General features: G+C 44.7%; 1 protein-coding gene across 1 annotated transcript in view; it reads right to left on the reverse strand.

The window, feature by feature from the left end:
- Positions 1 to 14,967, reverse strand: part of LOC147700477 (putative cation-transporting ATPase 13A4) — a 567,847-nt gene that overhangs the window by 132,978 nt on the left and 419,902 nt on the right. The window contains exon 26 of the mRNA XM_086928422.1: positions 6,003 to 6,122. Within this exon, the coding sequence (XP_086784548.1) occupies positions 6,003 to 6,122 (120 nt within the window). The remainder of the gene's footprint in view (positions 1 to 6,002; positions 6,123 to 14,967) is intronic.

Here is a 14,967-nt window from a genome sequence, read left to right on the forward strand (position 1 = left end):
TGCACAACAATAAGCACATTTCTTGCATTGTGAATAGAGAAACTCTTATAAAATTGTGAAGTTTTACTTTAAGTACTTCAAGATGTTTGCATTTAGGGATGGTTCCAAAAGCTGAAAGAGACTTCTGGCTGATTATAGGGGAGTATTACGATGGCGGATGGTCCGCCACCAACAGGCCATCGGTGGCGGTCTGACCGCTGACATCCTCTTAGTCTAATCACCCACAGGCTGTTGGAAAAAAAGATCTCCGATAAAGACCCCCTCATAGAGGTGAGCCTGTAGGGCATTGCACCACCTGTCCAACGAGGAGCAACGGCCAATGATGAAGCATGACACTCGCAAGAGTGTGTGAGGCCATTAATTCCAACTAATGGGATGCCCAGGGTAGCCCTCCACTGAGCACTACCCTCCTTTTTCTTCCCTCATTGACCATACCTCTCCCTTTTGTCTTTAGGAACAGCCGAGTCCGTTTTTGTTAGTCATTGTTCCTTGGGGCTCTGACTCTAGCTGGACCTTCCATTCCTCCCTTTCTGGAATGGTAATCTGAGCCTTAGGATCAACACTTGATCCGTTTTCTCACCCCTTCATTGCTATATGCACAGTGAAGTGGCCCAGGGGGCACATGTAGTACCCCCATGTCCCTCCATGCACCATGAGCCATGCAACACATGGTACAGGGATGTTGAGGAAGTGCTCCTTTACATGGCGGCTTGTGCTGTGGCCCTTTTTTTGCGAGCGGATGGTAACGTGGTGGTCAGACTGCTGACTACTTGACTTGCGGTATACTGACTGTAGTTCGATCAACTGCTATTGTAATGAGCCCCAAAGTTATAATCTCCTAGTAAGCATTTTAGGCTGAACTGAAGCAGAAAGAGAGGTGTAATTGCCTGCATATCATAGCCTACTCATGAAAGTACACTTTAGTGACTCTCCAGTTCATTGTCATCAGTTGGATTTCTTAGTGCGCTAACCAGGTATAGAAATCCTAGAGGTGTTTGGACAAAATATTAGAAAACAATATCATGATATAAAAATATTGTGTCAAGAATATTGTGATCTCAGAAATATCATCAAAAGGAATATAAAAGGTACAAATGCTGTTTTAGTGCTGTTTTTAATATTGTTGTAAAGCATAACAGTCTGCAAAATATCACTGTATGTAATATATTCTGTAAATGTTAATTAATATGGAATTTTTTTGCAATGTATTTGACTCTGGGGGTCATTAGGATGACTGGCGGACTTAGTCCGCCCACCATCCTATCGGTTATTGGGACCGACCACCATAAGGGCGGGGGTCCTGTGGGGGGTATTAGGATAAGCCCACCACTGTGGCGGGCGCATCCTGCATTTTTAGCATTGTGACGGGCGGTGTGCTAAAAATGCACGTATGCATTTGCATAAACAAAGTGGCAGGGGTGTGTACCCCCACCTCTCCTTCACTCTGGGGGCCCGCAGGGGGCCCCCAAAGTGAAGACCGCATGCCTTTCCGTGGCAGCATTGCAGCCACAGAAAGGCATCTAAAAAAGCCCATGCTAATATGGCCGGCAGTGTCTATTAGACACCGCCAACATATTAGACCTTTTCCGCCAGGACGGTCTTTCCGTCTGCCGCCGCCCCGCCATACTAATATGGCAGTGGGTCATTTAGGGGAGGATGGCGGGCGGATTGCCCCCGCCAGGCCGGCGGTGGCTACCACCAGCCTGGCGGGGGCAATCCGCCCGTCATCCTAATGGGCCCCTATATGTTTTACAATTTTTTATTTGTGTTTTTAGTAACATAAATTAATCATTATGAAAATGCTGACATTAGTATTTTTTGTTGCATTAATGTATATAAATATTGGTTTTATATAATTTATTTAGTGGCAGGATATTGGAATTTCAGGAGATAAAGGTTGGGAGATTTTTAAAAAGTGTATATCGCAAAGTACATTTTATGGTAATATTTTTAAAGATATGGAAATTAATATTTTACAATTTTGAAAATTATTTTGTTACATTAAAGTTGTTAATACATTTTAATCTAGTAATAATTAAAATATATAAAGGAATATCATATTTTTCAACACATTTTTTAATATGAATAACAATGTTACATTTTACAATAAATTGAAAAATATGTAACACATTATTTTAATAAATAAAAATAATGAGAGCAATTTTAAGTACAAGTTTAACATTTTATAATTTTTCCCGGGAAATATTTCTTAATAATGCAAATAATTAAAATGTGTTGTTATTTTACTTTAATATTAAATAAAATATTGTTTAAAAAGCATTTATTAGGAAAAATTGTAAGTTATTAAGATAATGTTAACAGTTAATAAATACACATTTATTTAATAAAAGAAACAATGACTAATTATTTTGATATTAACCTACATTTTATAACTTTTCAATACTATTTTTAAAATAAATATTTTAATTGCCTTTTGATTACAAAATAGAATTCTATATTACAATTATTTTTATTTCTTTTTAAAACTAAAATAGGTTTTATTAATTTTTCATTTTATGATATTTAATTTGGGATTATGAATGAAAGAAAGCAATATTTATAAAGCGCATAGCTACCCTGAGGCATCCCAACGCTATCTGCAGACGTGGGCCCAAGGCCAGCTCTGCTAAAATGAAAAGTGAGTTAAAATAACCAGGTTTTTAGTTGTTTTCTGAAGAACACATGTTTGGTTTCCTGTCGAATGTGAAGGGGGAGGGTATTCCACAGTTTTGCTGCGTTATCAATGAAAGAATGTCCCCCACTTCTTGCCCTCTTTATTTTTGGAACTGTTGCGAGCAGCATTGTTGAAGATCGATGGCTTCGATTGGGATAGTATTGAGTAATCAAGGGCTCGTTGATTGCAGGTCCTGCTCCCTGAAAGGACTCATGGGCAATGCAAAGTGCCTTAAATTTAATCCTTTCTGATATAGGCAGGCAATGCAGGCAACGCAGAGTTTTCAAAGCAGCTTTGGCTGATTATGATTTTAATTCTTTTTTATGCTATAAAGTTTAGGAATGGCAGTACATATTTTTACAATTATATTAACTATTATTTGTCATAAAACTTTCTTAATATACTTTTATGTTTAAAATGTATATATAGCTCTGTATTTTTGATTGGTTGTTTATTGAACACTTTTCCCCAATATGGTTCAATTGAAGTGGGAATAGTAAATGAAACCATTTTAGTGTTCAACGCCTTCTTCAAATGGGTTTAGATTGGAGTGGGAATAGTACATGTCATCTCTTTAGTGTTCAATATTTTCCCCCAAAATAGTTAGATAGGAGTGGGAATAATAAATGTCACATCTTTAGTGTCTAACAGCTTTGTGGTGTTTAGAAATGGTTTATACTGGAGTGTGATTATATAGTTTTATCATTTTAGTCTGCAATCCTTTATTTTCAATGTATATGTATGTAGTAAAAATAATTTGTTTTATTTAAGTAGTATTGTTTGAGCTTAGAAATATAATAAAAACATTGGGGCTGATTACGACTTCGGAAATCTCTTGTGACTGCGGTACTGTTTTTGGCGGTTTGACCACCACCTTCTAGGCGGTCCGACGCCCAATTTTGATCTGTGTGGCTGAACCACCACAAGACTGCCACCACTGCCAACATTTGAGCTACAGCAATGGCAGGCCCTGAAGGGGGTATCATGCATCACACCTCCAGCCCAATTTAGAACTGCCTTTCTGCGGACCTGTTCCTGGCAGACACAATGCCATGGAAGAGTCAGCGAGAAGACAGGTGATGAGGCAGAAAATTACCTCCAGCCCAAAAGTGCTGTTGTGTAATGTAACTGGTGCTCCTGCCTCCAGTCAGTCGGGTGCACTGTTTCTCTTGCACAACAGAATGCAAAGAAACAGGGTGGCAGACTGGCTGGAGGCACCGCAGTATGGCTGGCAATGGCCTCTGGCTCATTTCCGGACTGAAGCATGCCACCACCATGAATCCGCCACCCAAATACTGCTATGGAAACATCCTAATACGACAGACAGAAGACCGCTACCTCAGTGGTCTTCTTGAAATTAGTGCCGAAGCTGCACAGCAGTTACCGCTAAAGTCGCAACCAGCCCCATAGTTAGTTACATGTTTGTAGGCAATATTATGATAAATTACTTTTTATTTATAGAATTAACAATTTTTTTCATTGTATTCAGGTTTTAAAGTGTATTTATTGTATAATTTAATATTGTTAAACATATACATTCAACTTAAAAAAACTGTTACATAAACGTAAGTAAATAATAATGATTTTTAAAAAAATATTTTTATTACTAAAAAAGTGAATTATATTTAATTACTATTGTATGTTGTATATTTGCCACTTTTAATTTCCATTTTTTCACCGTTTTTCAACATTTCTTGTATTGTTTTATATATATATATATATATATATATATATTTCAACCTCAATTTAACATATGTTTTTCAGGATATTTAATTTATTCTTTACATGTTTTTTAACATTTTTAGCGACATATTATGACATGTTTTAAATGTTAAATGGTTTTTTTACATTTTTCCATACATGCATTTAATATTTTTACATTATTTCCCATTCATTTCTTCGAAAAGATAGTTTTTTAAAGGTTTCAATTAGTGGCCTTTTTACTATTCTACTGTAAGGTGCTGCTGTTTGTCGGAACAGGTAAGTCCTTTTTAAAGGCTATTTTAAGTGTGTTGAGTGTAGGGGAACTTAGGAGGGATGTCTACAAGTTAATTATAGTGTCCTAATTGGCTTTTTGGTATATATAAATGTATTAATAGTAATTTTTCCCCCGGTTTGTAGTTTTGTTCTTTCAAACACTACTTTAGTAATGTATCATTATGTTATGTTAATTATGTTAAGTTACTTATATTTTGATGGTTAAGTGTGAAGTGTATGGCTTTTTGGGAATTCAATGGGATTCTATATTTCTTTACAGGTTGTTGCCTATGAACCTATCCTATGGGCATAGGGAGTTTCTGCTTTTTTATTTTTTTTAAAAAATCAATTTTAATTTTTAATAAACCGATGCCGGTTTCGGGGTATCACCCCTCATCAGCTAGGCTAGCTGGATTCCAGTGTCCTGGAGAAGTGTGGCTCAATGATTAGAGCGGAAGACCCTGATGCAGAGGTCTAGCCCGGGACCAGGGTTCAATTCCCACCCTCGGTGGGTCTTGGGCTCAAAATTCCACGGACCTGATCATTCTCGCCTTGGTGCCTATTCTAATCATGGAGTCCCACTCTGCAACTCTGGGCAATAGCTTGCTTAATCTCCACAACGGCCCCCACAACGCTAAGGATGCCTGGCCTCCACCTTGGGGGTGCCCAGGAGTGGCCGCCTCACAGAGAAAGCCAGGATGGGTTCCACAGCGGTATTCGTACAAGCGCCTTGAGACCCTTGCGGGTGAGTAGTGTGCTATACAAGTATCAATTTACATTTTACATTTACATGAAGAGCACGGGATCCATGTCTGGGCATACTTGTCCCTCTCGGTGTGACAAATGCAAAAAAAAAACAATTGATGAACAAAATGCTGAACAATGTCAAACATTCACTGGCTCACTGTGCCACTGGTTTCAAGCTAGCTTGGCTGATGATGGGTGAAACCCTGAAACTGGCCCCAGGATGCTAGTTTCCTGGCCAAGGAGGAGCTAGCTTGGCAGTTTGGGCTAGAATGCTCCCATGTGCATCAGGGTCAAGACTTATTTGCATATTGCTGGGTCTAAACTGGGGTGGCATGATGAGCAAAAGAACAATCGATTCAACCCAGATCTCTTGATTGGGGTGAATGTTTCATTTGCTCTGCATTCTGTCCATCAACTGTGTGTATTTTGCTCTTTCCACTGAGGTCTGTCTGCTTTAGTAAAGTCAGACTAAGTCCAACAGGTGGCTGACCCTGCCTGACCTGCCAGTCAGACATGTAGCTGTGCAGATTTTGGATTCCTTTCGTGTAAGGTCCAGGTGGCTGTTTCGGGGGCCTTGCTTCGCTAGTCGGGAGTTCATTCCTACCTTGCCCCATCCTCTCTTCAGCTGGCAGGAGTCACTTGCCGCCCGGAGACGCCTGGCAGCTTGCTGGTCTGATGTAGATCCCATGCCAGAGATGAGCGGCAGCTGCGACCTAACCTTTGGCTAAATAAACAAGTTCAGTATGCTAGTAAATTGCCCAAAAGGTGTGGGCACATGGCACATCTGTTCCCGCTGTCTGCAATAACTCTTTTTGAATAAACCAACCATGTTGGGGTGAATTGTGGTGAAAATTGACTTTGCCCCCTCATAGAATTCTGTAGAAATCTGCAGTCATTTAATGTAGTTCATTAGAATTCCGTGGAAACAAATACACAAATTCCGCCCACCCCTAATTTGAATATTATTTGGTACATTTCCAATATGTATTTTCTGTTGATACACTTTCTTGGCTGTGGGTGTAGCCCATGTGATTTAGTAACTGCTTTCCTCTCGTTGTAGTGATCTACTTTGCTGCCTCTGTCATTGTATCTGTAAGCATGGTAATAGTATAAATATACACAATATTTTAAAGTTTGTGCGATCTTTGTTTACATTTAGAATTATGCAACTATTTCTATTTCATTGGATAAAAAAAGTTAGTTTAATTTTAAACTGTAATTTGTTGGTAGTTTACATAGGTTGAGGTCGTTAGGTTAAATTTGAATAACTATTTGAGTTTATAGGGGCATATTAGCAAGAAACTCGTTAAAATTATCGCCGTTTTAGTGGCAGGAAACTGCCGCTAAATCAGCGATAATGGGCTTGCTAATATGCGTTATAGAATTCCAATAGAAGCCCAGGTTAGATGTGCAGGACATCTAACCTGAGGTTCTATTGGAATTCTATACCGCATATTAGCATGCCCATTATTGCCGTTTTAGCGGTAGTTTCCTGCCGCTAAAACAGCGATAATTTTAACGAGTTTCTTGCTACTATGCCCCATAGTTTTTTAATAATTTATGTATACTTACTTTCTTATATCTTAATGATGGTTTGTGGTAGTTTTTTCTGCCAGTTTACTGCTTTTTCAAGTTGTAGTTTTGTCTTTTAGGAAGCGTATGTAAAGAGATAGAAGTTTGAGTGTGTTTTATTTATACTTTTTTATTTTATGTTTTTAAGTTTATGAGCAACTGCGGTCCCTATTACGACGGCTGTCAGACTAGTGTCCAACCGGGCGCCATAGCGGAAGCCTGACTGCTCTACAGGGAGTTGGCAGTCCCGCTTCCATTATTTGCATTTGACCGCCTTCATGACGGTCAGGAAGTCTATAATTTCCATTGCAGCTCGAGCTGCAGGCTGCAGCACAAGTCGAAATGGAAAATATACACTTTTAAACATCCATGCATCGTATGACTGGCACCATGCTGTGCCAGCCACACAATGCATGGTTGTGTAGGGGGCACCAGAGTGAAGTGGCATGCAGGACAGAATTTTCGCCTACCGTTTCATGTTGGAAGAACTGACATGAAAAGGCTGGCGGACATGTGGATCGTAATCCCCATGGAGGCGTCTGAGAATGCACTGCCTCCAGTTTGGGGAACGACAACTGACCGACCAAGCTCTTCGGAAGCTGTTGGTCGGTTCCTCCACCAAAGCGGTCCGACGGACCGCAGCGTAATGCGGTGGTCTATCCGCTACCTCTGGGCAGTGGGAGTGGATGGTGTACTGCAGCCTGGGTATGCAGAGGCGGACAGACACCTCTGGGCAGCAGGAGTCGATGGGGTGCAGCAGCCTGGGTGCACAGGAGCGGGCAGACACCTCTATGCAGTGGGAGTGGATGGAGTGCAGCAGCCTGGGTGCACAGGAGCGGGCAGACACCTCTATGCAGTGGGAGTGGATGGAGTGCAGCAGCCTGGGTGCACAGGAGCAGGCAGACACCTCTATGCAGTGGGAGTGGATGGAGTGCAGCAGCCTGGGTGCACAGGAGCAGGGAGATACCTCTATGCAGTGGGAGTGGATGTGGTGCAGCAGCCTGGGTGCACAGGAGCGGGCAGACACCTCTATGCAGTGGGAGTGGATGGAGTGCAGCAGCCTGGGTGCACAGGAGCAGGCAGACACCTCTATGCAGTGGGAGTGGATGGAGTGCAGCAGCCTGGGTGCACAGGAGCGGGCAGATACCTCTATGCAGTGGGAGTGGATGGGGTGCAGCAGCCTGGGTGCACAGGAGCGGGCAGATACCTCTATGCAGTGGGAGTGGATGGGGTGCAGCAGTCTGAGTGGGCAGAGGCAGACAGACACCACTGGGCAGCAGGAGTCGATGGGGTGCAGCAGCCTGGATGCACAGGAGCGGGGAGATACCTCTATGCAGTGGGAGTGGATGTGGTGCAGCAGCCTGGGTGCACAGGAGCGGGCAGACACCTCCGAGCAGTGGGAATGGATGGGGTACCGCAGCCTGGGTGCGCAGCGGCGGGCAGATACCTCTATGCAGTGGGAGTGGATGTGATGCAGCAGTCTTAGTGTGCAGGAATGTGAAGTCACCTCTGGGCACTGGAAGTGGATGGTGTTCAGCAGCCTGGGTGCGCAGAGGCGGGCAGACACCACTGGGCAGTGGGAGTGGATGGGGTACCGCAGCCTGGGTATGCAGAGCCGGGCAGACACCACTGGGCAGTGGGAGTGGATGGGGTACCGCAGCCTGGGTATGCAGAGCCGGGCAGACACCACTGGGCAGTGGGAGTGGATGGGGTACTGCAGCCTGGGTATGCAGAGCCGGGCAGACACCACTGGGCAGTGGGAGTGGATGGGGTACCGCAGCCTGGGTATGCAGAGCCGGGCAGACACCACTGGGCAGTGGGAGTGGATGGGGTACCTCAGCCTGGGTATGCAGAGCCGGGCAGACACCACTGGGCAGTGGGAGTGGATGGGGTACCGCAGCCTGGGTATGCAGAGCCGGGCAGACACCACTGGGCAGTGGGAGTGGATGGGGTACCGCAGCCTGGGTATGCAGAGCCGGGCAGACACCACTGGGCAGTGGGAGTGGATGGGGTGCAGCAGCCTGGGTATGCAGAGCCGGGCAGACACCACTGGGCAGTGGGAGTGGATGGGGTACCGCAGCCTGGGTATGCAGAGCCGGGCAGACACCACTGGGCAGTGGGAGTGGATGGGGTACCACAGCCTGGGTATGCAGTGCCGGGCAGACACCACTGGGCAGTGGGAGTGGATGGGGTACCGCAGCCTGGGTATGCAGAGGCGGGCAGACACCACTGGGCAGCAGGAGTCGATGGGGTGCAGCAGCCTGGGTGCACAGGGGCAAAACAGAGAATTACGTGTCTGCAGTTGTATGTACTCTGCCATTACTGATTCTATACTATGTTTCAGATGACTGAACTTGAGGACTGCACTATGTCCCGGCACGTGGTCGGAGACACACCAGTGGCAGAAAGGTGAGTTGTGAGGGTTTTCTCCACAGTGTCAACACTCACTATCCCTCTCCATCTCTTCCTTTCTGTCACTCACACTCTTTCTATCTCTTCTTTCTCTCTCACATACTCTTTCTCTATTTCTCTGTCTCTTCCTCTCGCTCTCTCTCTCATTCTTTCTTTCGTTCTCTTCCTCCCTGTCTCACTCTTTCTCTCTCTCTCTTCCTCTCTCTCACACTATTTCTCTCTTTCTCTCTTTCTCTCACTCTTCCTTGAATCTCACTCTTTCTCTGTCTCTCACACTTTCTTTCTTTCTCCGTCTTTCTCTCTCTCTCACTTTCTTTCTCTCTCTCTTCTTCTCTCTCACTCTTTCTCTCTCTCTCTCTCTCCTTTGATAGACGCATGACGTACAATCTTATCTTTCTGTTTGTCTTGCAGGCTGTGATTCACAAATTGTCGATGGATGACACGCCATGCCTGTACCTACTTTTATTTTGTTGTTTTGTTTAAATAAAATGTTTTATATGTTAATCCATAGATGACTGAGGTTCTTTTTTGTCCAACCTCAAATGCATCTTCTTAATTACAATTGTGTGACCTCAGCCAATTTGTTACGTTCCAGATTTCCTATGGTTGCTGTCACATTTGTTTGTGGGTGTGGGAGTGAGGTAGAATGGTGGACAAGGGGCTGGTGGAGGTGGTGTCGGACCAGTGTTGGGTGTACGATCTGCATGATCGTTGGCTCCATTGGATCTGATGTCATTCATGTGTGGCTCTGGGCTGGACTCCCATTCATGTTGCAGGTTGCAGTCCGACTTTACACCAGCTCAGAACAGGTGTACACTTCTTGCTACTAACACACCTTATCACCTGTTTTGAACTCTCTTCAATGATCTTGCTGGTGGCTGAGAAACTTGCGAAGCGATGTGTTTGCTGCTTTTTCCACGGAACGCCTACTTTACATCTTATTAGCAATATTTGCGTGGGTCATCCGTGAAAATGCTTTTTGAGGCTGTTATCACTGGTAAACTGTTGATATGGGCTATTTGCTCCAGCTTGTGAATGGTGCGATAAATAAATTTATCACCATTTTGGTTGCGAAAAAGTGCCGTTAACTAAGTGAAGTGTCCTTCACAATATACTTCTCGGTGTTTGAAAGACTTAAGAAGTACTTGAGTGCCGCGCTGAGAGCCGCACACCCATCGCTTTCACACACGCTGAAATCCGTTACTCCATTTTTTTTTAAACGTCCACTCACTAATTTACATTCGCCTCGGGGACCCCATCCCCTGAAGCATGCAGACATGTTCATTATTTAAAAAGAAAACAAAAAAATTAGTAGAGGGCCGCGTCGCCCACCCTCCCGTGGCCAATTACCACATCCCCCGGGGTCTGGCCTCACCGTTGGGGACCATGTGGGAGCCCCAATGCCCCCATGGTCCCGCGGCTGCCCGCGTCCTGTGGGAGTTGGCATTGCTTTTCCACATGGGGAGCTGCTGACATGCAGCTCCCCGTGTGGAAAAGCAATCAACTTTGGATTTGGAAGCAAGAGCAGGTTTCCCATCTCTCGCTTCCAAAATCCAAAGCAAGTTTGCGATGGCTCCCGCCCTGTCATAGCAAACAGCAGTGTCCCGGGGGTGGGGGCCCCAGGACACTGCAGGAGTGTCCTGGAGTGGCGGTCCCCAGGGCCATCACTGGCTCTAGGAGGGGGGCCGTGTGGCCCCCTTCCCAACATGAGTGAAGCCCCGGTGAGGTGGTGTTCCCCGGAGCTGCGGGGGGCCCAGCGGGCCCCTGCTATTATTTTTTAAGAAACCCCCGGGACATAGTCCAACCAGGGGCCTCAATAAAATAAAACGTGGGAACCTGCGCTTTATTGTTTTTAAACAATTTCAGCGAAATTCACAACCCCAGCACGTATTGCACCGAAATTTTTAAAAAAATCTTTTTTTGGCCTTGGGGGTCCTTATGGGACCTCCTGATCAGGCCTAGGGGGTCAGGGTGCTTCTACCCTGCCCCCTTCTCTTGTTTTATATCTTTGTTTTTCTGTTTTCTGGTGACTCGCTTCTACCGAGTCACAAGATGGCTGTCCACACTTCCTGGTTTGGAGTGTTGGCAGCCAATCACAGTGAAGCTCATGCTCTGGAGTTAGGCTCTGCCCAGATAGCAAAACCTACATTTTTTTTATTTCTCTGCAACTACTGAACAGGATTACACCATCCAGAAAAGGTCACTTTTTGATCCAAGCACTACCTTTTTGCCAAATTTGAGGTAATTCAGTTCAGTAGTTTCGGCTGTAGCCTAGCCCAAAGTTTCCTATGGGAAATGGATTTTTTGACTCTTATTGTTTGAATTTATCAAAAACTACTGAACGGATTTACACCATTTAAAAAAAAGGTCGCATTCAGAACCAAGCTGTACCTTTTTGCCAAATTTGGGGTAATTCCGTTCAGCGGTTCGGGCTGTAGCCCATCTCAAAATTTCCTAAGGAAATTAACATGGGAAAAACACATTTTGGGAAGCTCTTTTTTTCTCAGCCCCCGCTTGACAAATCACCCCCAAACTTTCAGGATGGCAGCTGACCTGGATAGACTCTTTTTTGGGATAATTTTGCAAAGATTCATCAAATGACGCCAAAGTTATTAGCAAATCGAAAAATGATTTTTCTATAGAAACTAGGGGGGTCATTAGGATGATGGGTGTACGCCTACCATCCTGTCGGTGAATGGGACCACCTGCCATAAGTACGGGAGTCCCTTGGGGGGTATTGGGAGGTATTAGGATGTGCCCGCCACTGTGGCGGGCGCATCCTGCATTTTTAGCATTGTGGCGGGCGGTGCTCAGTGCACCGCCCACCACAATGCTAAAAATGCCCTTATGCATTTGCATGAACAAAGCAGCAGGCACCGTGCAATGCCTGCTGCTTTGTTTCTGCAAATGCAGGGGGGGTACCACAGGTGGAGGGTACTCTTGTGCACCCCCCACCTCTCCTTCACTCTGGGGCCCGCAGGGGGCCCCCAAAGTGAAGACCGCATTCCATTCCGTGGCGGCATCTGTAAACGCTCATTCTAACATGGCTGGCGGTGTCTATTAGACACAGCCACCATATTGGACCTTTTACGCCCGGTCGCAAAGCGACCGGGGCGAAAAAGCGGCTGACGGTCTTTCCGTCCGCTGCGGTCCCCTCGCCATCCTAATATGGCGGGGGTCGTTTAGGTGCAGATGGTGGGAGGATTGCCCCCGCCAGGCTGGCGGTGGCTACCACCATCCTGGAAGGGGTAATCCGCCTGCCATCCTAATGGGCCCCTAGGTTCTAACTATAACTACCTACTGGCGACCTCGAGTAGGGGATGTATATATTATATGTATATATATTTTTGTTAGTGAATATTTTTATATTCAGTTTAATCATATGTATAAAATATTTTAGGTTTATTTCCAATAACTGATTTTTTTATATTTATTTATGATTATTTCATTCTTTTGATGATAGAATTGCAGTTGGTATTGTGTGAATTTATATTTTTGCCATATTGAGCCCTATTACGAGGTCGCTTAGAGTTTCCTCCGCCCAACACCATCTCGGTTATGGGACAAACCGACACCCGTTTGGCAATACCGAACGACTAATTTGGATGCAACCCAACACTGTTTGGTCGCATTCCAATACTTTACAATGGAGCATGTGTTCCAGCCAAAATGGATGCTCCCATTGTAAAATAGGAGGTGCAGACCATCCAGAACACGGCAGCCAGACTCATCCTCGGCATCCCATGACATGAGCACATCACCCAACACCTGCAAGACCTCCACTGGCTCCCCGTCGAGAAGAGAAGCTACTCACCCATGTCTACAAATCCCTCCACAACACCGGACCCAAATACCTCAACAAAAGAGTCTCCTTCCATGTACCCAAAAGAAACCTCCACTCCGCCGACCTCGCTATAGCAGAAACCCTGCGCATCTGCGGAACCAGAGCGGGTGGAAGAGCCTTCTCCCACATAGCAGCCAAAGCCTGGAATGAGCTCCCGGTCAACGTCTGATGCTCCCCTATTCTGCACTCCTTCAGGAAGAGCCTCAAGACCTGACTTTTCAGCTGACTCAGAGCTGCACCCCCATGCCTTGAGACCCTCACGGGTGAGTAGTGCACTATAAATCCCCGATTGATTGATCCCTGCACCCGTGGCATGCACCTAAAGGTGCCTGCCACACGGTGCAAGGATCAACAGGAGGGCACCATACATGCCACCGCAGCCACCAACCGGAGGCCGTGCACTCAAGGGGGCTCTGCTGGGGCCCCCAAAGTTGAGTTCCGACAACCTTTTTCTGTTGGAAAGGCCGGCACGGAAGGGCTGCCGAAACCCGACATCATAATCCATAGAGCGAAAAGAGCCACGCTTGGGATTACTGTCCGCATTCCAACTGGCTTACGGACTACCTCCATCGTAATAAGGCGGTCAGAAAGGAATCTGACCAGTATATTACAATATGGTCGGAAAGACTCCGACCGGTAGTCGGAGCCTTTTACAACCGCATTGTAATTGGCCCCATAATATGTATTTTTAAAGGTAACACCTTTTTTATTTTAACATTTCTGTTTTACATATAGGTAACAACTGATATTTTTAACAACTGTATTTAGGTTCTCGCTGTTAGTGGTTTTACTAGTTAAGTATAGTGAGTCCATATTTTTGTTATCGTTTTTTTATTTCCAATAATTTTGCATTTCGATATTGAATGCAACGATATTATGTCAGTGATCCGTGCATGCACATCTAAGGCACACCCGCTCAGGCTGCACATTTGAATCATACACAACGGAATCAAGTGGAAATGGTAATGAAAGTGTGAGGAAGGGTGGAAAGGTGCCTTGTATCAAAGATATTATCAGTGATTTGTAGTTAGCAAAGGCACATTTAGTGTTAGGAAACTCCCAAAGAAAATGTCATTAAATATAGTGAACAAGCAAATTAAAGTCATTTCTCAGACATAACTTACCTATGCCACAACTTATACTTAAAAATAAAACAAACACTGAATATTGCCATATCCAAGCTAATGTAGATCTTCATTTATTATATGTTGTATGGTGTCATCCTGTCACATCAGCGTTGACGCTGGGCTATGCTTCCCTGGAAGAGGACATGTCAGCCTACCTGGTAAGAGCTCTAGTTTCAGTGCATCCACCAGATTCAGTGAAGGCAAAGCGGAATGCCCATGCTTGTTTGGCTTTGTTCTGCATTCTTTTAGTTTTTGTGAAACAAACTCCCAAAGCAAGTGTTAGTAAAAAAAAAAATAGTGACCCTTCCATGAAGGAACAGTCGGGGCATATTAGCAACATATAGCGATATTTATCGCTAAATGCGCTTAGCGCATTATTTTTTAACACCACCTATCGCCATATATTATCGCAGAGATAACGTGCTATTAGCAATGTTTATCTCTAATGCGAAAAAATATCCGGCGATAGCAGCTCAATGTGTGAATTTCGCTGGAAATCCAGCGATATTCAGGCATTAACGCCAATGGGGACTTAACCTGCAAATCTTCCTCCCATTGGATATATAGGTTAAGTCATGGTCTGAGCAGGCGTTAGGTTCTGGCGATAATTGCGC

Source organism: Lissotriton vulgaris, chromosome 7 (assembly GCF_964263255.1).
Source record: "Lissotriton vulgaris chromosome 7, aLisVul1.2, whole genome shotgun sequence".
Taxonomy (NCBI): Eukaryota; Metazoa; Chordata; class Amphibia; order Caudata; family Salamandridae; genus Lissotriton; species Lissotriton vulgaris.